This window comes from Callorhinus ursinus, unplaced genomic scaffold, assembly GCF_003265705.2.
Source record: "Callorhinus ursinus isolate GAN/ISIS: 27379988/994484 unplaced genomic scaffold, GSC_fseal_2.0 scaffold1, whole genome shotgun sequence".
NCBI classification, from domain to species: Eukaryota; Metazoa; Chordata; class Mammalia; order Carnivora; family Otariidae; genus Callorhinus; species Callorhinus ursinus.
The window spans coordinates 19383958-19407424 of record NW_027397063.1 but is presented as its reverse complement, the minus strand read 5'-3'; the positions used below and the strand labels follow the sequence as shown (position 1 = coordinate 19407424).

General features: G+C 36.1%; 1 protein-coding gene across 5 annotated transcripts in view; it reads left to right on the top strand.

Annotated features, from left to right (window-relative positions):
- The window catches only part of USP25 (ubiquitin specific peptidase 25), a 126687-nt gene that overhangs the window by 58563 nt on the left and 44657 nt on the right, over positions 1-23467 (top strand). For all 5 annotated transcript variants that reach the window (XR_003208538.2, XM_025872728.2, XM_073891814.1 and 2 more), the window contains exons 7-11: positions 3554-3691; positions 5303-5379; positions 12014-12087; positions 16675-16823; positions 22976-23103. Coding sequence is in view for 4 of the 5 variants with exons in the window: in XM_025872728.2 (XP_025728513.1) it covers positions 3554-3691; positions 5303-5379; positions 12014-12087; positions 16675-16823; positions 22976-23103 (566 nt within the window). In the remaining variant the exon portion in view is untranslated. The remainder of the gene's footprint in view (positions 1-3553; positions 3692-5302; positions 5380-12013; positions 12088-16674; positions 16824-22975; positions 23104-23467) is intronic.

The following is a 23467-nucleotide window of genomic DNA, read 5'->3' as shown; positions in this document are numbered from 1 at the left end:
TCATGATCCCAGGGTCCGGGGATCGAGCCCTGCATTGGGCTCCCTGCTCTGCGGGAAGCCTGCTTCTCCGTCTCCCACTCCCTCTGCTTGTGTTCCCTTTCTGGCTGTCTGTCAAATAAATAAACTCTTAAAAAAGTAATAATAAAATTTATGTGGAAAATCAAAGAATGTAGACTAGCCATATAATTTTAAAAAGACAGTGTTAGAGGATCAACTCTCAGGCATTCTTCTTTGTGAAAAGAGAGTTCTATAGATAAATGGAACAGAATAGAGTCCAGAAATAGACCTATATATATAAGGTGAGTTTAATTTTAATTAAAATTGACAAAACAGTTCATTGGCAAAGGAAAATCTTTTAAACTAATGGTATCATAGAAAGATAATCCTCAACCCTTACAGAACATAGTCATTTATTTTTCAAATATATAAAAAAATTAATAATGGATTATAGATCTAAAAGAAAATGAAAATTATAAAAATTTTTGAAGAAAACAAAATTTTAGTGTCTTGGGTTAAAAGATTTCTTAAGTGGGGCTAAACAAGGGTACAAATCATAGAAGGAAAGTATTGAGTAATTGGACTTCATCAAAATTAAAAACTTGTAATCTTGGAAAAATTTATATAAAATGAAAAGTTAAGCCACAACAAGGAGAAAATATTAGCAAAATATATATTAGATAAAGGAATTGTGTCTAGAATATATATAGAACTTACACAACTCAATAAGATAACCTATTACTGTATTAGAAAAAAATATTTGAACAGATACTTTACCAAAGAAAATATGCAGACTGTAAATAACTACAGGAAAAGGTGCTGGACATTATTAGTTACAGGAATAGGCAAATTAAAACTAGAGGTGCCGCATTGGACCCACTGGAAGAACTGGTTAAAAATATAATCCATATCCAAATATTGTAGAATGTGGACCTAGAACTCCCATTATGCTTTTGGTGGGCATATAAAATAGTATAACACTTCTGTAAAAATGGTTTGGTTGTGTCTTAAAGACATCTACATACAACCTAGGCCCTCTCCAGGTTTTGACTTAAGAGAAATGAAAACGTATGTCTACACAAAGACACTTAAAATAATATCCACAGCATCTGGAATAGGTCACTTGGTAATAAGTGTGGGACATCCATACAGTGGAACACCACTGAGCAGCAAAACAGAACGAATCGTTAATGCACACAATCATGTGGGTGAACCTCAAAATAATTACTTCTGTTTTAAGAAGCCAGATTAAAATAAGTACATAGGGTATGGTTTGATTTATATAACTTTCTAGAAAATATAATGACCATGGTTGCTTTGGGATGATCAGGGAGGAGGGGAGTAAGGGTTGAAGAAACTTGTGGGTGTGATGGATAGTCACATTATCTTGTTTTTTTTTTTTTTAAGATTTTATTTATTTATTTGAGAGAGAGAGAAAGCACATGGGGGGGGGAGGGTCAGAGGGAGAAGCAGACTCCCTGCCGAGCAGGGAGCCTGATGTGGGACTTGATCCAGGGACTCCAGGATCATGACCTGAGCCGAAGGCAGTCGCTTAACCAACTGAGCCACCCAGGCGCCAGATAGTTCCATTATCTTGACCGCGTTGATGCATTTACGGATGTCTACATGTCTGAAGCTCATAAAATTGTATACTTTATTACGTGCAGTAATAAATTACACCAATTACAGTTTTGCCTTTTGAAATTCAAAAAGATTTTCTAGCCACGGAAATTGGCTGAGAGCAAAAATGTTTTGTTGTATTATATATATATTATTATATTACTTTCCAATATGCTTCTCAGCAGAAATTGAGTTATTTTTCAAAAGTCATTTATTTCATCCTTGAAATGTCTCAAAAACTACACTGATGTAGGTGTGGTGATGAAAGAGAAATTGATCTCAGGAAATTAGGGATATTTCTGAAAATTGTTTTTTGGATTAAAATTCTTTGTGTTTACACTTTTCAAACCCAGTATTTATATAAGGCAATTGTGTTGGAGTATGAAGTACAACAGAAAAATCATAGATTAGCTTTCTTTCATTTAGAACTTTTAAACTTTATCTTTGATGGTGGAACTTTTTTTTAAAAGATTTATTTATTTTAGTGAGAGAGCGAGTGCGGGGGTTGGAGGGTGTGAGGGGCAGAGGGAAAGAGGATCTTGAGCAAACTGCCCACTGAGTGTGGAGCCCTTTTCAGGGCTTGATCTCAGGACCCTGAGATCATGACTTGAGCCAAAACCAAGAGTTGGACACTTAACTGACTGAGCTTCCCCGGCGCCCTATGATGGAATTTATTATACTTACATAAAGTCCATTTTTCCATAAATTAATATTTTCATTCAGATAATGGACTTTGTGATTGCTGTAATGGTATATTGTTTTTGGATCAAGTGACAAGTATTTGGAGTCAAATGTTTTATTCCTTTACACCTATTTTTTAGGACTCCCTTTTTTTTTTAATGCATTCTTGGAACAGCTATTTCTATATGGATTATATTATTCTGGACAGCAACTATACACATATACACACATGCCCCTACAGTTTTATGATGTTGAGAAAACTAACCATATACTTTCAGACATTTTTTTCTAATATTTAAATATATAAGCTTCATCTGTTAAAATTGTTACTGCAAGAGCTAACTATAGTAAGATTGTTTGATTTGTTACCATAAATTATTTCACTGAGGTATGTGAATTACATTCTTGAAAAAGATTTCCTTCTTGTTTTAAAATAAGTTGTTCATGATTGATAATATTGGGTTGTTGGTTTTTCTAGAGGGTTTGGTGAAATCAGATGTTCGTAAGAATTGAATGCCTGCTTTGTGTAGCAGAAAGTTGTGGAGGAAATATAGAAGTTCTTGTGTTTGAGAAGTTTACAGTCTTGTTGAGAAACAAAAGTTGAGATTTCAGAGGAACACTAGAAGGATGATGTGTTCATTTAATATTAGTATCTATTCTAATTACTTATTAGACTAATACTGTCTGATAATTAGAATCATCCCATGACAAGTGCCAGTTGGTGATTCATTGCTCAGTGAAAGACATTCATTTTAGTAGACGTGGAGTGTGAAGGAATGAATCATTGACTTGGAGGGGTCTGGGAAAGTTTCATGGAGGAGGAGGGATCTTTGTTTAAATGGGCTTATTGAGGAAAAGTACTTAAACAGTGCCTGGCACCAAGTTAGCATGCACTCAATGTTGGCTGTTGTTACTGCTGTCCACAGCAGCTGGGCCTTGCTGAATGGAAAGGATTATGATAAATAGACTTGAATGAGGAGAGGATGGATATTCTTGGCTGGGTAATAACATGATTAGCTATGAAAATGTGGCATTTGTGCTGAAATTGTGAGCTAAGCCTAGGTCCTCTGCTGTTTTTGTCCTGGACTCCATTGAATGTCCTAGGTCACAACACTTTTTAATTATGATGTAGGAGTGCTGGACTCCTCCCTAATCAATATTAGTTAAATTTTTGATTTATTAAAATGAATATCTGTTTACCAGTAAAGATTTTGTTAATCTTCACTTAAGGGTTTTTTTTTTTTTTCCCTAATAGGAGCATCGGAATTTGCCTTTTATGCGTGAGCTGCGGTATCTATTTGCACTTCTTGTTGGTACTAAAAGGAAATATGTTGATCCATCAAGAGCAGTTGAAATTCTTAAGGATGCTTTCAAATCAAATGACTCCCAGCAGGTAGCTTTTTTGTACTTACTTACTTATTAATGTTTGTATTTTATTTAATCTGATCATTCCTTGAGCAGTTTTTTCAGACACGACAATTGAAGATACTGTTATTCCTTTTTATTAAAAATAAGTTGTAGCCATTTAAAACATCGCTTATTTGGAAGATTTGCTTTTAAGTTAAGAAAAAAGTGACAGTGATCTTGGAAAGTGCTAAGATAAATGAAGCTGTAATTTATATTGTGATAGAAATTAATAAGTGAAAACAGTGGGTAAAATTAGGAATGTTCAAAAATGTTAGTTATAAATCTTCACGAATGTGTGATAAACCCAAGGCCAGTATAGTATACATGCTTTTGGTATGCCTGTTTTTGTTGGCATGGTAGTTTCCTTAATTACTTAGAACTCTGAACTACATTAACTTTGTTATTGTTGCTTTTATTTTCCAATCTTTGTGTAGATCTCATGTTGAGAGTCCTTACCTTAATTACATCTTCAAAGACCCATATTCTAAATAAGATTACATCCTGAGGTCCCAGGTGGACATACATTTTGGCAGACCACTATTTAACCCACTACAGTTGGTATGGATGTTTATAACTGGAGTTTTGTGCTGAGTTTAGTTGTCTTTAACTGTATGGCTTTGGAACAATTCCTTAAGCTTCTTAGATCCAAGTTTCAACATTTTAAAGGTGAATGGATTGACCCAGCTGCTCTTTAGAAAACTTATAGCTAGAAAAATATATAATAGTAAATCTGTTTAATACTTGGGGCTATTTTGGTAAATAAAGGCAGATTGCTTTACACTGATTGATCCGTCTTTGATGAACCCAGTCTTAGTAGGATTGGTTTATTTTTTTCTCCCTAGGTTCTGGATGAACCTATTTTCTGTGTTCCACCTCACATTATTGAAAGAATTATGGTAGCCGATGAATACACCTGCCACTGCCTATTCCTGTTTTTCCATGTTAGGGGAAATAGCACTGAAAGAAGGGATGGCCAAGGGTGATACAGGTGCTAGTTCTGAATGGAGAATTCGTTTGAAGTTCATGAGATGGTGGACTCGATAGTCAGGGAGTCAGTGATTGATTAGACTAAACCTGTCCAGGTTAACATATCTTAGTAAAAATGGATATGGCTTAAAAAGTATGTAAAAGTTGAATTCAGAAAATGAATTGCTGAAAAACATGTCTTCCTTCTAAGAAGCCAGTAACAGTCTATATAATGAAGAGCTCTTTGGTAATGTGGGTCCTTCATTTTATGAAGATTCGTTAGAGAACTCTCTAGTTTTAAAAATCTCATTTGTACGTTAGAATTTATATATATGTGTGTATATATAATATTGCATATATTATTTGTAACATAATAAATTTATATTTATTTTCCGATAGTGAAACCCAGTCACTGTGATTATCAATATAATGCTTATTTTTCTCAGATACTGATTTTATTCTCTGGTTAGGTTATAAATATTTCTTGTACTTGATCTGAAACATTTCATATGATATTTTTGTGAGGAGTCAGTAATTTTATGTTTGATGTGACTGTAAGTTTTATGTTGCAATATTTAGTATTTTTATTGGTAGGCTCAAATATCAACAAGACTTTTTTTTATTTCCACAGCAAGATGTGAGTGAGTTTACACACAAATTATTAGATTGGTTAGAAGATGCCTTCCAAATGAAAGCTGAAGAAGAGACGTAAGTTACCATGAAATTTAGTGATGGAGTTTTAGGAGATTGATAAATAACACTCATTTTTTTCTCTTTTATGTATCAGTGTCTGTGGAGAAATAGAAAACTAGAGATGTATGGGAACCCCAAATGTTACCTGTATTGACAAGTTATTTGAAATTTGTGGCCTAAATTCTGAGTAGCTTTAGATATCTCCTGTAAGATTAGAATCTTGCCAGAAGATCTAAAAAGCAGCCCCTGAAAGGGCTAATCCCACATGCCCAGGTCTTTTCCTTGGATTCAGCAGTCTCTTTTTCATGAGGAAGAATGGGTTAGTGGTGGGGCAAGATACCAGGAGTGTTACTTCTGATGAAGTCCTTTCAGATGGAATCAAAGTGACAAGGATATGAGGTTCCTCAATATTTTCTAGCTTTTTACTTTCTGTCCATCAGGTTGAACCAATAAGACTTTGGTTATTTAAGAAATCTGCATACTTTTAGGAGTGATACCAACCATTGGTTCCTTTGTGTATCTTTATAAAACATTGGTGGATCATTTACCACTATAGGTTCCGATGTGATCCAGCAAGATGCAGGTAGTAGACCTGCCTCGAAGGTCTTCTACCTAGAAGACAGGTAGAAATCCAAGGCTGAAAATTCTCTCCCTTCTCTTTTTTCTTATTTTTAAATTACAGCCAGCTTTACTGTTCGGGAAACATCATTATAACAGGTCTGCAGTGAGACTAAATTAAAGTAAAAAATATTCTACTTATACAGTGTTAATAAGAGATACCGCCGAACATTAATATAGATCTCGACTTCCTCCTTTCATTCTCCAATTCTCAGGTGAAAAGTAGGTTCCTATTCCCTTGAGTTTTTTTTTTTTTTTTTTTTTTCTGAGAGAGAGAGTGAGAGTAGGGGGAGGGACAGAGGGAGAGAGAATCTTAAGGCGCCTCCACGCTCAGCGTCAAGAGTCTGACACTTTGCGGCCCCTGGGTGGCTCAGTCGGTTAAGTGTCTGACTCTGGATTTCAGCTCAGGTCATGATCTCAGGATCATGAGATCCAGCTTCTTGTCAGGCTCGGCAGTCAGTGGGAAGGCTGCTTGAGATTCTTACCCTCTGCCCCTCCCCTTGCTCTGTGCTCATGAGTGTTCTCTCTCTCTAAAATAAATAAAATCTTTAAAAAAAAAAAAAAAAGAGTCAGATGCTTAACCAACTGAGCTTCCCAGGTGCCGCTTCCCTTAATCTTTAAGGTAAGTCCAAAGAAATTTTATATTTGAAAATCAGATTTTTTTTTTGCCTTTGTGGTTGCAGTCTAACAAAAAATAAAAGTCACTTCTGAGTTTCTAAGTTTGTTCAGTCTCAGCTATAGGCATGTTATTTTTGTGCCTGCATAGAGCGGGGATTCTGTAGCCGGTTCCCTCACTTGGGTGTGTATAGTTCCTTCAGTCCTTCAGATGGTCAGTTTCGTGCACTTGAATTCTAGATTTCGGAGGGTTATTAGGACACACATGATTAACACTGAATGGTCTCTTACCTTTGAAATTTTAGAACTAAAGCAAAACTTCAACCCTTTAGCTCTCAGTCCAACTATATAGTATTCCCGGAACTTTGTGCAGTCCAGACTCAAGTTGTTGCCAAAGTCTGTAGCAGAAATTTTAGGATATGCTATAAACAGTAAATCATTGGTTTTAATTCTGCCTGGATGCCTGTCACTGAGGGCCAGTTGCTTGCTGACAATTATATGTGAACTTAAAACTAAGTTGGGGGAAATCTCTGAAGAGATTAATTATGATGCTATGTTTACAGTGTTTGAGGAAAAAAAGTTGTAGTTTTGGTAAATTTTGTCTTGGAATGGGGCATTTGAAAGCTGCTTCCTTTCTGGCATGTTTAGAAGTTTATGATGCTGACAGCTCTGGTCCTCAGCTTTTTTCTTGTCCACCACAAGTTTTAGTTGCATTTTCCTTATGAGCTTCTTCAGTTTGTGGCTCTGAGTGCTGCACTGAGTGACTTATCTTTGTGCCACAGTGGTTGTGCTCATTGCCTTTTGCTGTGTAATTGCTTAGGCCTGGGAAACCCTCCTCTTAGGTTAGTTTCTTACTTTTCTTCATGTTAACTTCTCTCTTCATGTTACTTTCATCTGGAAAATCTCCCCATCAGATTGCTGGCATGAATCTGCTGTTGCTGCATATGAAAGCTGAGTCCCAGCATCCAGTGAAGAGACACTCTTTCCTCAGCTTTTGCATATTCTGGGCCTAGAATACATTTCTTTCTGCTGCATTTTTTTCTGGGTGGCATATGCCAATAAAGTTCACATGCATATATGTTTTTTATTCCTTTAGGAAGGTTTGGCTGAATTTTTAAGTTTAACCTTCTTTAGCCTCTATCTCATGCAGAGCCAGCCCTGTTTGATGGATGCCTGTCTTTTCTTCCTGTCTTTTAGGTTGTTTTCTGGCCTTTACATTTGTTTTTCTCTAACTTGCTCCTCTGATACTGTCTTGATAGGCTCCTCATAATGAGAGCTAGTGATTCACTAATGAGAGTTGTCTGCCCTAGTTCCTCTCTAGTACAGCTCATGTCCCTTGCATTTTTCCTTAGAGTGCTCATACCAAAAATTCATTGCGTGTGTTTCCTCAGAGTGTGAACAGTATCTGTATGTATCTTCATCTGTGATAACGGAGTCTTTGAGGTTTTCTCAGTAATTCTTTGAATGTTTTACCCTGACATCCCTAGTTCCTCCTCTCAAATCCAGATTTTCTATAAGCACTTCATTTAGTGTATCCTGTCTTCAATACATGACCCCCAATTGCTTTTTATCTGTAGCCTGAGAAGAGTGCCTAAATCCATGTTCCTTCTGAGGGGTCATTTTATGCTGATTTTGGAGATATTGCTTATTATTTATTTACTTGTTAATTTTCTTTGGGTTCTAGTCACCTCTTTGATCTAGTAACTAACAAATTATCTCCCTTTTTTTCTAAAACTCTTTTAAAAGAAGCTAGAACTTTTCCATTCCAGTTCACCTGAAATCTTAAGTTTATTTGAAATACGTTCTTGCTCATTTCCCCATCATTTTCTGTTTTTTACTCTTTGTGGAGCTAAAACTTTTTTGTTGTTGTTGTTGTTGTTTTTAAAGATTTTGTCAGAGAGCGAGCGAGCACAAGGGGGGAGCGGCAGACAGAGGGCGAAGCAGGCTCCCCACTGAGCAAGGAGCCCGATGTGGGACTCCGTCCCAGGACCCTGAGATCATGACCTGAGCTGAAGGCAGATGCTTAACCGACTGAGCCACCCAGGCATCCCGCTAACTGTTTTTGAATCTCTGTGCTCTCCCTATATAGAACAGAACTTTCCAGTTGGTGTACCATGGCTAGCCAGGTTATGGATTGTGGAACTACTGATCCTATTTCTGTGATCATGAGAAAATATATTTTTTTACCTTAAAGTTCTCTGCATATGATATATATACCAATGGTATCAAAAAGATTGGGAGGCTCTGACCCAAAGCATTCTAGTTTGCTCTATCAGCTACCCTAGACCTTTGCACTCCTTGCCAACCTAATTCCCAAGGGTAGGTTGTCCCTGATACAGGTTTTCTGTAGTTATTTCTTTTGGCCTTTGATATTTGTGTCAGTCTGTCTTTACTACTGCTTTCATGTTAATGGTGGGTCTCTCTCTCTTTTTTTTTTAAGGTTTATTTATTTTAGTGAGAGAGTGGGTGCATGTGCGAGTGAGGAGAGGAGCAGAGGGAGAGTGAGAGAATCTCAAGCAGACTCCCCACTGAGCGTGGAGCCCACCGCAGGGCTTGATCTCAGGACCCTGAGGTCATGACCTGAGCCAAACCAAGGGTGGATGCTTAACCGGCTGAGCCACCCAGGCACCCCTGTAGATCATTTCTATTATAGGAGTCTCGTGTCTTTTTAATTGCTCTTCACTTGTATTCCTTATGTGTCTGTTGGCATAACCAGTCTGGGCCCCTGAGATTCACAGTTTAAATGCCAGATGAAGAATAGGACCTCTTAGAGGTTGGAAAGAAGGACAAGGTAAACAATTTCTGGAAGATTCCTACCTGACTCTTTAGGGAATGTCTGTTTACCACAGACCAGTGGAGGGGAAGCTAAAATTCGGGCAGGAAGATTTGAGAAGAGCTTTGGAAAGAAAGTTCAGAATTTGTAGAGCCACTCAACATTCGGTTCCTTCTGGTAAAGTCACCAACCTGTTAAGTCATTGCTCTTTACATGTGTGTGGCAGTAAGGGATGTTGATTTTCTACATTAAAATAAGAGGCCATGGAAAGGAGATTCCCACTAATATTTACATCTAAAGATTCATAGATTTTTATGTCAAGAGAGACAATCTTTGGATCGTTCCTCTCGCCCATGTCAGTCTCAAGTCCTTTTTACTCGCACAGTATAAGATACGTAAGGTATGAAATAAATTTTTCCCATAGAGTTAAAATGCCCAAAGAATAAGTATATGTAGTCGGAGAGGATACATTGATTTTGGAGTCAGATTTGAGTTCACTTTGCAGCTTGATTTCTTACCAGTGGTGTGAATTTGGGCAAGTGACTTAACTTGCCCTACAGCTTTATTATCAGTAAAGCAAGTAATTGTACTACCTGTTATCAGTCAGAGTGGGCTAGATAGTCCAGTGGCAACAACCCCCAAACCTGCAGGCTTATATCATATTGTTAGATGATGTGTCCAGTGCGTGTGAGCAAGGGGCTCTGCTCATTCTTTCATTCAGGGCCCTCGGTTTACAGACGCTTCCCGTCATCACCACTTCTGGGGTTACCACGTCAACGAAAGTACACTGGCTCTCAATGTGTCTACCACACATCACTTGTGCTCACATTTTGTTGGACAAAGCAAGTCACGGGGTCTGCCTAACTTGAAAGTGAGTGGGAACACCTTACACCCATTAGGATGGCTACTATCAAAAACCCCCAGAAAATTGCAGGTGTTGGCAAGGATGTGAAGAAATCGGAACCCTTGTGCACTACTGATGGGAATGTGAAACATCATGGTGGCTTCTCAAAAGATTAAAAATGGAATTGCTATTTGAAGGAGGGAGTCTTTTCACAATGTATATGTATATCAGATCATCACATTGTATGCTTTAGACTTTGTCACTTATGCCTCATAAAGCTGAAAACAAGATTAACCATATGATCCAACAAATCCACTGCTGGGGATATACTAAGAATTGATAGGATCTTGAAGAGATATTTGTACACCCATGTTCATAGCATTATTCACAATAGCCAAAGGGTGGAAAGCACCCACTGTCCATGGATGAACAGATAAACAAAATGGGGCATACATACAGTGCAACATCCTTAAAAAAAGAAGGAAATTCTGACACATGCTACAACATGGATGCTATGTTGTGAAATAAGCCAGTCACAAAAAGACAAACACTGTATGCCACTTACTTGATGTGTCAGGAGTTGTAAAACTCGAACAGTGGTTGCCAGGGCCTGGGGGGAGGGAGAAATGTGGAGTTGTTCAGTGAGTGTAGAGTTTCAGTTTTACAATATGAGAAGACTCCTGGAGATTGGTTGCACAACAATATGAATATACTTAACACTACCCACCAAACACTTAAAAATGGGTGGATGGTAAATTTTGTGTTATGTGTATCTTACCACAATTCAAATTTTCAAAATTTAAATAAAATGTGAGTGGAAAAGTACATCTTAACCACGTATCTGGAAGTAGAGGGCCAGAAATCTTTTTGAGTATCACTAACAACTAACATCCTACCTCAGAGTATTGTTGTGAGGAGTAAGTGAAGTGCTTCTCACCAGTTGTTTAAAGGAGTAAATGATGATGCAATGCACTACATTTATAAAAAGACCATGTCCTTACCCCCCTTTTTTTAGCAAATCGGTTTTACTGGTTTAAACACAAAATTCATGAAGATAAATTATGTACACAGTTGTGGATACCACAGAGTTTTATGTAGTAATGTCAAGATAAACTGTTTTCAGACCACAGAGAACAAAACATAAAAAGAAAAGGTTAAAAAATTGTTAACTTCTGTTTGCTTCAAGCGAGAAAAGAAAAAAAAAACATAATGTGTATGTTAAAGAATTTGGAAAATTCACAAATGCCTAATCGTACCTGTAGCATGAAAAACAGAGTAGCTCCTGAGCTGCTTTGGGTCAAAGCTAGTGTGCTCCTTCATTGGTGGTAGCTGCTATTTTTGAATGGTGTGCACTCTTCTATTTAAATGTGGGAAATGACATGTTAAAGTTTTATAGAAATGTACTCCAAGAGTGGCTTTTCTTTCTTCCTAGCAAGTCCAAATAAGCATGTATTGTACAGACTAAAAGTGTGAGATTGAAATGCACAATGGTAATAGAAAGATCAGGCGCTCCATGAACACAGACTGTGTCAGGTTCTCTTGTAATGTCATTCTGGGCAGCAAATCATTTTAACACTTTAAACAGCCCTTTAAGTTCAGTTACTATTATTATCCTCAGTTGACAGGTGAAAAAATGGAAGAATAAATTTAAGTGCCTTGTCCAAGGTAATGTCAATAGCGCTGAATGAGTGACAACAACATAAATGTTACCATCTTGGCATGTATTGTTGTTCTTTGAATGTTTTATTACTTACAGGTCCAAAAATTATACCACATTTATATTTGTTACCATGCTTTAGGGATGAAGAGAAGCCAAAGAACCCCATGGTAGAGTTGTTCTATGGAAGATTCCTTGCTGTGGGAGTACTTGAAGGTACGTTTACACATGTTTGCTCATTATGACATTTGAAGAGATACTAGCTTTTGTCTTGATAGTGACTCCTTACTTGTTGAATGGTTTTTAATTTTAATTTGATTTACTCTGGCTAGTAGTTCCTGTTGCATTGCTACTACTAATCATTTATAAGAAAACATTTACTTGAGTGAATGAAAAAGAAGGTACAGGGTGTATTATCACATGCTAATTGATAGTTATCCTGATGTTCTTTCCCTGAGAAAATGTGATTCTGTGAATTGTTGGGGTACAGGGAATTAAGGGGGCAGTTGGTTTTGAAAATAACATTGGAGTTGAATACTGGTTTTGGTAGGATGGTTACTGTTTTTGAGGGTTTCAACTCTGAATGTTGAAAGCTGCATTTAATAATTTAGTATAGTTAAGGTATTAACATTTCTCAGGTGATTATAAAATTCTTTAGGCTCTAGTTTTCAAGAAAGAATCATACTCTTAGCTTTTGAAAAATCATTTAAGAGTGATACTACTCCATCTATCCTAAATGCCTAGTACTTAAAATCTGGGTCTGACCAGATTTTTTTCCTAATAAAGGGAAGGGAACTGACTCATTAAATATACTTCAAATAACAATAATTACTAAATCCTAAAGCATGAAGTTTTGAAAAAATTTGGAACATTTGAAAAACTTTCCAAATCTTCCGAATGGCCCAGTGCATCAGCTTTTGGAAAGTTAGTCCAAATCACCTGAAGTATAAAATTTGGAAAATTGGTTTTTCTTCAGTATCTTAAGTAATGGATTCCTATGAAGTTTTGTTTGAATATAATTTTATAGTTTGGGATGTAGAAAAAAGCAGATAATAACTTAGGATTTAGTCAGGCATTTAAAATGTTACACTGAAGTGTCTGTACATTTTTTTTTTTTTGCCTCAAATGCTAAATATTCCTTATATAGAATATTTTACATAGGACATTACTTTCCAATTTTGGATGTCCATACTGTGTATACTGATTTTTACTTGAAGTAGAACAATGTATTTGAAGCAATACAGTAGCTCTAATCAGGTGATGACTGTGCACTATTTATATCCTTTCTACTTGTGTTACCTTGATTCTTAAAAGTGATTTATTGAAATAATTTGTCAGTCAATCAGTGTTGAAGTCCTTGTACTGGATATTAGTTGTTTCAAACTATTGTGCGACATAAGTGTGGTTTTATTTATTTATTTATTTATTTGTAACTTTTTCATTTTTTTAAAAATTTTATTATTATGTTAATCACTATACAGTACATCATTATTTTTTTTTTCAGTACATCATTATTTTTGATGTAGTGTTCCATGAGTCATTGTTTGTGTATAACACCAAGTGCTCCATTTAGTATGTGCCCTCTTACCCATCACCCGGCCAACCCATCCCCCTTCCCCCTTCCCCTCTAGAACCCTCAGTTTGTTTCTCAGTCCATAGTTTCTCAAGGTTCGTCTCCCCCTCCGATTTCCCCCCCTTCATTTTTCCTTTCCTGCTATCTTCTTCTTCTTTTTTTTTTTTTTTTAACATACAATGTATTATTTGTTTCAGAGGTACAGGTCTGTGATTCAACTGTCTTACACAATTCACAGCACTCACCATAGCACATACCCTCCCCATTGTCTTATCACGCAGCCACCCCATCCCTCCCACCCCCCACCACTCCAGCAACCCTCAGTTTGTTTCCTGAGATTAAGAATTCCTCATATCAGTGAGATCATATGATACTTGTCTTTCTCTGATTGACTTATTTCACTCAGCATAATACCCTCCAGCTCCATCCATGTCGTTGCAAATGGCAAGATTTCATTCCTTTTGATGGCTGCATAATAGTCCAGCGTGGTATATGAACTCTGTGTTTACTTCAGTAAAAATAATTTTCTTTCAAAGTCTTTCTTAATCACTTTTACATATATCTTCCTAATGCTTTCTTTTAGACCAGCAACTCTCAATTGGAGGTGATTTTTGTTTGTTTACTAAAGTGCTCTCATTGCAAAAGTTCCTCAACTTTTCCCGAAATCTAGTCCATTGACCCCTTCATTTTGTTCCTCTTGGCCCTTTTCTTTTCTTCCTTCTTTGCCCATTATGATCATTCTTATACACATCTAACACTCCCCTTCCCCCATTCCCTCTTTGGCTATTCTCTGACCACCACTGAGCTCTTCATCTCCTCTCTGTGTACACTGAGTACCTGACTATTACTGGGGAATATTCACTCAAATGGGCTAACTAAATGGATCATGAATTTGTAGTAGATAACTAAGCTTCACTGGTCCGAATCCTGTAACACTAGTGGCAGTCATACTTGTTTTGTTAAATCACTGTCTTCTATCCCATTTTCTGCAATAATGACTTTTATCTTTTCTACTTCTAATCTAACTTCTCTGGTTCTTCATTTTCTGAGAAAGACCTTCCCACAGATTTTATGGATTTGCCATGAAGCTAATGAAATCTAGCCGTAGGTCCTAAGGTCCTGAATCTAATTTTGTGTTTGCAATTTTGTTGTATCATAGTACTTAAACACAACTTTCTCAAATAGGTGAGCTTCAGGCTCCACAACCTCCATCCGTTCGTACCTCTACCACATTCTTATTTGTCCCTCCAGATAATAATGAATTATTCAGTCTTCTATCAGAAGGCTGTTGTTTATATGTGCTCAGAATCTCATCCCTGCATGCTTTCACTCAGACCCGACTCTCCATTATCTTGCTTTTTTCTTGTATCTTCATCTTCGCCCTCTACTGTCTTCCTCAACAGTATTTAGACATGGTCTGGTAATTCACATCTTAAACAAAAAAGAACTCCTTTCACACAGTCTTTTTCAGTTAATCTTATTCAGTTAAGCCACCTTCAGGAGAGGAGTTTGTTTTTACCTGCTAAATCCCCATTATTCAACCCATCCCACTATTGCTTCTGGCCCCAGACCCCTTGTAAAAGGGATCTTTCTAAGGTTATCAGTTTCCAACATGGGTTCAAGGCTGCCAGATCCCACTCAGTTCTCATACTGAACTCTTATCAACTATTCATGCTATTTACTCTCTCTTCCTTTTCCTCTTTCCTATATTCTGTCCTTAAAAACACTTCCCTGGCTTCTGTGGCACCATTTTCTCTTTTTTTTTTTTTTTTTTCCTGTTTCTGTGGTATTTAAAGCCTCTTCTTTTACCTAGAGGTAGGAGATCCTTGGGCCTCAGCTCATACCCCCTGCCTTTTCCTGTCTGCCAGTTCCGTTGGCAGTCTCATTCACTCCCTTGATTAACTGCTGTCAGTAGCCAGCGATTCTCTCAGTTACAGCTTCAGACCAGAAGATTAATTTTAGTTACAGACTCATATCCAACTCTCTTCTCAACTTGAAATCTCATGGGCCATTCTAAAACAATGATTGCCACTACTACCTTAAAACAAGTGGGAAAAAAATTCTCCTCTTGCTCTTTAGTGGAGCGCCTTTCAAGTCAGTTGTTCATGATGGAAATCGAGTATCATTCTTGATGCATTCCTTACTCTTCTGCCTCCCATCTTGCCAGTGAGCCAGCCACCAGTCGATCATATTTACTCCTTCCTGAATATGTGTATAAATGTCTGTGTAATTTCATCTGCTTTTGTACACTTCTACCATTAACACCATGCTCCACACTGCCTCTGTTTCTGGGTGGATTCTATAATAGTCTCCTACCCTCCACCTAACACAGAAGCCGTAAGGATGTTTCACAGACGTGAATCTGGTCCTCTTCTTCCCAGGTTTAACTATTCACAGTGACTTTCTGTTAATCAGAATACACTAAGAAAGAAAAATTCTTAACAAGGGCTTATTATAATACTTGGTAGATTTTGACCCCCTACCTAATTCTTTATTGTCATATTCCCATTGCTGTCCTAAGTTATAATGTCCTCCCCTTAATTCTTCAAGCAGGCCATGTTCTTTGCATCCTTAAAGTCTCTGTGTATTATTCCTTGGCCAGGAGTTCTCTCCGGCACCCTGACAGTCTGGCCTGGCCAACTCCTCCTCAGCATTCAAGTCTCAGTGTAAATGTCATTTTGCTATGGAAGTCTTCCCTGTTCTACCCTCCAGCCCTAAAGACTAGGTTAGCTCTCCTTTTTATACCCTCTCACAGCACTGTCTCACCACACATTTTATAACACTTAAAAGGATAAATAATTTTTTGTTCATAATTATATGTACAGTTAATGTACATATAATGTAATGCTTTTCTTCTAAAAGAGGCTGAGAATTTCCTCAGCTCAGGGACCATATATATCTCTTTTGTTCACTGCTATACATATTCTTAGTGTTTAGCATAGTATTCTGTCCTTAGGAGGTATTTTTTGAAAGAATATATATATACACACACACAGACACACACACATACATACATGTGATTACTTACATACATAAGGTGTGTAATTGATACATATGGCTGGATGTGAGTGTGCATATGTGCATGTATAAACCAACAAGGAAATGACAGTGAGTACCCTGTGGAACATAGAGTGACGGTTTTCAGGTTCAGGAGGTAATTCTTATACACATTTACTTTTAGTGGCTAAAAGGCTATATTGAATAACAGGTAACTTTCCCTTCTCCTATAGGTAAAAAATTCGAAAATACTGAAATGTTTGGTCAGTACCCACTTCAGGTCAATGGATTCAAAGATCTACATGAGTGCCTAGAAGCTGCTATGATTGAAGGAGAAATTGAGTCCTTACATTCAGAGAATTCAGGAAAATCGGGCCAAGAGGTGAGTTTAGCCTCTTCACTATTCCTCTCTCCCTAGGTCTTTCTTAACAGTGTGGTAAAGCACAATTTAGGGCCCTAATGATATAGCTGCCTAATAACTGAGAGAATACTCAGATGATGTGTTTGGATTTAATTATGGTAGTTTAGACATTTGGGAAACTGGCACAAACATGTCTGTAATCTATGTTAAATTCTCACTTAACAATTTAGCTTAAAAATTTCTGTTAAAATCCTCTTTTAGGATACTGTTGAGGCTGTTTAGACTTTTTAGGGAAGGTACCAGTCGCTGTAGCGTGCTAGTCCTGGAAGTAAAAAAGAAAAACACTGAAATTAGGGTGGAATTTTATATAGACATATGTTACTTATATCAAATAGTGTTGGAATTTGTCTAGATTCCTTTTTTTTTTTTTTTTTTTTTTAAAACTGTATAATTGCATGAAGGGCAGATGGAAGAACTTGCTTTTTCAAGAAAGAAACCTTAAAAAATATAAACCTGTTTGTTTCCACTGGTCTCTTGTCTTGCCACCCATCTCTCTCTCTTTATTCATGTTGTTAGCTTCATCTGTATTCCATCCACCCACACGTATATTCATCCTTATGTGTTACTATAATGGACGGCAAAGGACAGACCATTTCCTCCAAAATCAGTTCTAATTAAGCAGTTGCTGATAGTTGTTTACTTGTAAGTAAGTTCCACGCATGAGGGTAGGGATCTTCATCTTTGTCATTCTCTATTATATCTCTAGTGGATAGTATGGTGACTGCAAATAGAATTACATAATACATATTTATTCATATTTATTGACTGAATGAATGAAATGTCTCAGTGTTATCAAAAACGTTTCTGAGGACTTTGTCCCCAAATGGGGGCTTAATAAATGTTAGGTGATGATATCTCTGTGTTTTTCTAAACAGGGACTGAGTTCTTGTGTCTTTGAAAATAAATTGCTTTTATCTGAATATGTGCTTTTTAAAAAAGATATAATTAACTCTTTCCTGTTGTAACTTCATCCTCATTTCCTTCTCTTCCCTTATACACCCAAACAAAAAAAATAAATTACATTTACTATTTTCTGGCATTTTTTTTTAAGGGGGGGAGGGAAGGAAAGAGAGAGAAAATATTTGAGATAGTTTTTCTCTCTACATCATAGATCATCTACATAAGTGATTCTCTGCAGATGCCTAGGCCCTACTTCAAAGCTGTCAAATCTGAATATAGGGTAGGAATGTGGTACATGGGCCCAAGAGCTTCCCCAGTGATTCCCAGATAGACCTCCAATTAAGAATATTTAAATTAAGCTTATTTATTTTACTGATTGGTCTCTAAAGATTGGGACTCTCTCAGCATCCCATAATGGAACAGGAAAGCAGACCCCCTGCCTGAAGTGTGATCTCTTTTCTATTGAACAAAAAGATGGGTTTGGGCAGGAAAAAGAGGGATGGCATTCTCCTTACACTATCAAAGTAGCTTGTAAGTGAAATATACATTGGTTTATTTGTAAATAATCTTTCTTATGTATTCCCAGCTTTTAAAAATGTTTTTCTTATATTGAATCTGAATTTCATTATTTATTTAAAAAAATCTAGTTTGCCCTCCATCTTTGGCTTCATACTCTGAATGCCCATATATATTTTCTGCCTAGGTTTTTACATCCAGCCTAACAGATACAGTGGTTTGTCTTCTCTGAACTCAGCAGTTTGTAAGCAGTCTTAATAAGAGCAAATTCATTTACCTGTATTCCTAATACTAGTTGCCTAGATTTGTAGGACACAATAGTTTCAATAATAATTCAGCCTGGTTTAAGAAACTATCACTGGCTAAAGTAGACTATCTTAAAAGTTTTTAGTAGTGTATTTAAATTATCGTCTTATTTCATTATGTCCTTCAGGATAACTGTTCTGTTTCTTCTTAAGTATCTATAAACACCAGTGAGTAACATTTTAGGCCTGTTTGTAAATTAACATTGACCCTGATGATAACACCTTTTATCTCTTAAACTATTATTTAGTAAAAGTTACTGATTTTACTTTGATACAGGAAACATCTCTTTTGCTGAAATAGCTCTGGTTAAGTAATTTGGGAAAACCTCTATAGTCTCCTGAATCACTCATGTTAAAATATCCAGTGGCCTATAAGAGTTTAAATTTCTGGAATGCCATACCAAGAGACAACTGAATAAATTAAAAATGATTAAATGTAAGATAACTACTTATAAAATATTTTTCTAAATTACAACTTTGAACTAAATGGTGTGCAATTTATAGATGGATCAAACTTTCTAGGAAACCTGGAGTTTTTTTTTCTTTTTCTTTTATAGAATTTTTTTTGAAAGATTTTATTTATTTGAGAGAGAGAATGAGATAGAGAGAGATGAGAGGGGGGAGGGTCAGAGGGAGAAGCAGATTCCCTGCTGAGCAGGGAGCCTGATGCGGGACTCGATCCAGGGACTCCAGGATCATGACCTGAGCCGAAGGCAGTCGCTTAACCAACTGAGCCACCCAGGTGCCCCGAGATTTTTTTTTTCTTGATTGCCTGTTGGAGCAAAAAAATTTCAGGTAGTGAATACTACTAGTAATTATTGTACATTTTCTTTTAGACTATCACTATGCACATACAAGTATTTGTATTTGTTCATACTGTCCTGTGACTTGCATTTTTCACTCACCAGTATATCACGAGCATCCTTCCACATCAATATATATGGCTTTACACCATTCTTTTTAAAACCTGCATAGTATCACATAGCCTGTATTTCTAAAATTAAATTTATTTCATTCTTGTGTGAGACAGTGGTTGGACAAAGAATTATTTCAAGGAATGTCTTTCTATAAATACCCTTGAGAACTTAGGAATGAAGGATAGTCAGAAGTGGAATTTTTTGGTCATCAGACCTACTCATTTAAGAATATAAGTACGGCCAAATTTCCCTTCACAAAGTTGTACTAAGTTATAGTCAAAGTGCTAAAAGAAACTTTATGGAACTTTAAAAACTAGAGAAACGGTACCTACATGTACTATATTAGATATATGTAGATGTTATATGGGAAATTTATCTTTTAGAGTAAAAGGGCAAATGGGTGAACCCAATTAAATGACTAAAACGAATTTTCAGGTTAGGATAGGAACTGTTTGCTTCTTGTGTTTGATTTATATCCTGGTTTTGTTTGATGTTCTGTGGCAATTTGAAATGGTAGGTCTGAATTTTCTGTCCCCTGCTTCCTGCATTCATGTAGTCTCACAAAAGCAAAGTATTTAAAACATATTAATAAAAAATCAGCTGTTGCAACTCATAAAGATGATTAATTCTCTCTGGAAAATATTTCTGCTAAGTTAGATTTATAGTCATAATAAGTTTGAGAGCACTTTTGTTGCCCATGTTGATTATGTTTTTTTATTCACTAACTGCCCTAATCTATTACTTATATAATATAATATGATAATAAATAATAATAAAATGTTTATAGAGACATGGAGACTATAAGCATGATACTTACCTTTAATGACCTGTGTCTCACAGCATGGCATACCAGTTAGAGAAGCAAATATAGTTTTTTATTGAATGGAAAAATAATATTTTGAAAGAAGAACATCTCATTGTTGTATATTTAAAATTCTAGTTATATACTGCTATACTTATAATCCTAAAATCACAGAGCTAGACAAACCCATAATATCTTCTAAGATGAATTAGGGGAATGTCCGGCTATCTCTTCCTATCCCCATCAGCTTTAGAATAGGAAAGTGAAATCCTTCCACTCCTGTAGGAAAAAACTGTCACTGCTGTTAAAGGAAATACATTCACAACAGAGACGTAGTACATAACTATTATGAACATTCTTTCTTAAGGTATGGAAGTTATTTCCTGGACTTTTCATGGTCTACCGAGAAGGATACCCCCAGTTTGGGTGATTTTATTTCTATTGGCCATGGTAGGTTTCCATGAATTAAAGTATGTAACTATTTAATTTTAATGGTGACATTTAAAATACTGCAATAAAATATGAAAGTGATAGTTCTTGAAACCTACTTACTTATTTTAGTATCATAAAATGGAGTAGAGAATATTATCCTAAGGCATCAAAAGTTTTCTTTGTGATATGTTTGGGGTATGTCTAATTCTTAATACTAATTTTAGGTGTGTATTAGAATTAAGTAAAATTCTTACCAGTGCCTTGTGAGAACAAAAAAAATAAGCAGACTTTGCTCAAGAAATTTCAAAACTTAAGAGATTCTTCTGATACTAGGTCTTTTTTTAAAAATTTTATTATATTATGTTATGTTAATCACCATACATTATGTCATTAGTTTTTGATGTAGTGTTCCATGATTCATTGTTTGAGTATAACACCCAGTGCTCCATGCAGTATGTGCCCTCTTTAATACCCATCACCAGGCTAACTCAGCCCCCCATCCCCCTCCCCTCTAGAACCCTCAGTTTGTTTCTCAGAGTCCATCATCTCTCATGGTTCGTCTCCCCCTCCGATTCCCCCGCTTCATTTTTCCCTTCCTACTATCTTCTTCTTCTTTTTCTTTTTTTTTAACATATAATGTATGATTTGGTTCAGAGGTACAGATCTGTGATTCACCAGTCTTAACACAATTCACAGCACTCACCATAGCACATATCCTCCCCAATGTCTATCACCCAGCCACCCCATCCCTTCCACCCCCCGCCACTCCAGCAACCCTCAGTTTGTTTCCTGAGATTGTAACTTTCTCTAGTAAACTTCAGTTTTAATAGCCATATAAAACACATTTCTTAAACTTCGACTTTTTGTTAAAGATAAACCAAGTCTAACTCAGGAAATTTCAATTCACATAAGCTTTAGCATTTTGGGAGGGAGAAATAGTTTTGAATAACCATTTTTATTAGCTTTATTTAGAGAAAAGTAGCAGTTTTCAAGCTCTTAGTCAAATCAAGTTTGCCAAATGTGTACTGTTACTGCTTTTTTTGGATGTTTGAATTTAAATTAGTGTACTCTTAGCTAGTTGATATTTGTGTGGTGGCCTTTTGTGTCACTTGAAAATATCACACACAATGTAATGTATGGCAATTACTTTTTACAGTAGTACATTATGTGGTTTATAATAAGCATTTAAAAATATTTGTTACATTATTTATACTTCTGTATTTGCTGATTCATGAGTTTTTGTTCATTTCTCTTTAAAAGTATGTTTATGTAGGGGCGCCTGGGTGGCTCAGTTGTTAAGCGTCTGCCTTCGGCTCAGGTCATGATCCCAGGGTCCTGGGATTGAGCCCCACGTCAGGCTCCCTCCTTGGCGGGAGGCCTGCTTCTCCCTCACCCACTCCCCCTGCTTATGTTCCCTCTGTCGCTGTGTCTCTCTCTGTCAAATAAATAAATAAAATCTTTAAAAAAATAAAAAATAAAAATATGTTTATGTAAAACTGGAATCTTTTTTATGAAAATAATTCTCCTTTGTAGTTTATTACATTTCATGCTTAACTGAAAAAGTTGCCAGTTTGTGGAGGAATTGGCTCACAGCATTGAGGCATTCAATTTGTTAAACATTAGTCATTTAAAAAGATTTTAAATATAGTTACCATTAGTATAAACTCCATATTAGTAATAAATCTTTTTCTTAAATTAGTCAGAATTCCAGTAGGAAAATTAAATTTAAAACAAGGGAATATCAGTTTCTAGTTTTTAGTAAGAATTGTGATCATTTATGCTGTAAAAATAAATTTGTGTGTGTGTGTGTACTACATCTATAAGTTTCTTTGTCAAGGTTTTTGAACTGTGGTTGATTAATAAGTATATGTACCATTCTTGGTAGTAATAGTGACATAATATTGAAGAAACCAGAAAATTTGAGCTACTAAGCCATAATTTTAACTAATGTCTGTCACTTTAGGTTAGAAATTTTAATGTAAAAAATTATTGTGGAAGAAGGAGAGTTGTTAGAAATTTTTTTTTTTCCCCTGGTTGGGTATTATTCCCATCCTTGGAATTTTCAAGAGGTGTGGAAAACTTTTGGGAGGAAGTTGGACTTTAAATTGCGTACCTCGCACGTGTCTGTGGTGTCAGCATTGTGATGATACATATAAAAATGCCAGGGCTGACACCATGTGCCTAATACTGCAGTGGAGGAAACAGAAGGTGATAGTAAGGTTTTTTATTGTTTTCTTTCAGCATTGGTTCACCAAACTACCACCTGTGTTAACATTTGAATTGTCAAGATTTGAATTCAATCAGGCATTGGGAAGACCAGAAAAAATTCACAACAAATTAGAATTTCCTCAGGTGTTGTATCTGGACAGGTATGGTTTGGTATACAGCATGATTTAGTTTTGAAACTGTTTAGTAACCAAGTAAAGTGTTGTTATTATGTTTAGAGAAAAATTTTGCTTAATTTCTTTAGAATTAATCCTTACCTTTTTGCATAATACTATTTGTCAAGGAAAATGGAGTTCTCTTTCTATTTAGAAAAGTATAGTTACTGGGAAAAATGTTATCAGGAAGTTAAAAATTTATTTTTGTATTGGTATTGCAATTGTTAAGAATTTTAAGGAATACTCTTGTGTTGTCTGATATTTCACTGTAAAATTTTAGATGAATTGATCTTTTGTTGTGTTGGCTAGACTTAATACTGTATCTGTTTCCATGTTATTTAAAATGGTAATG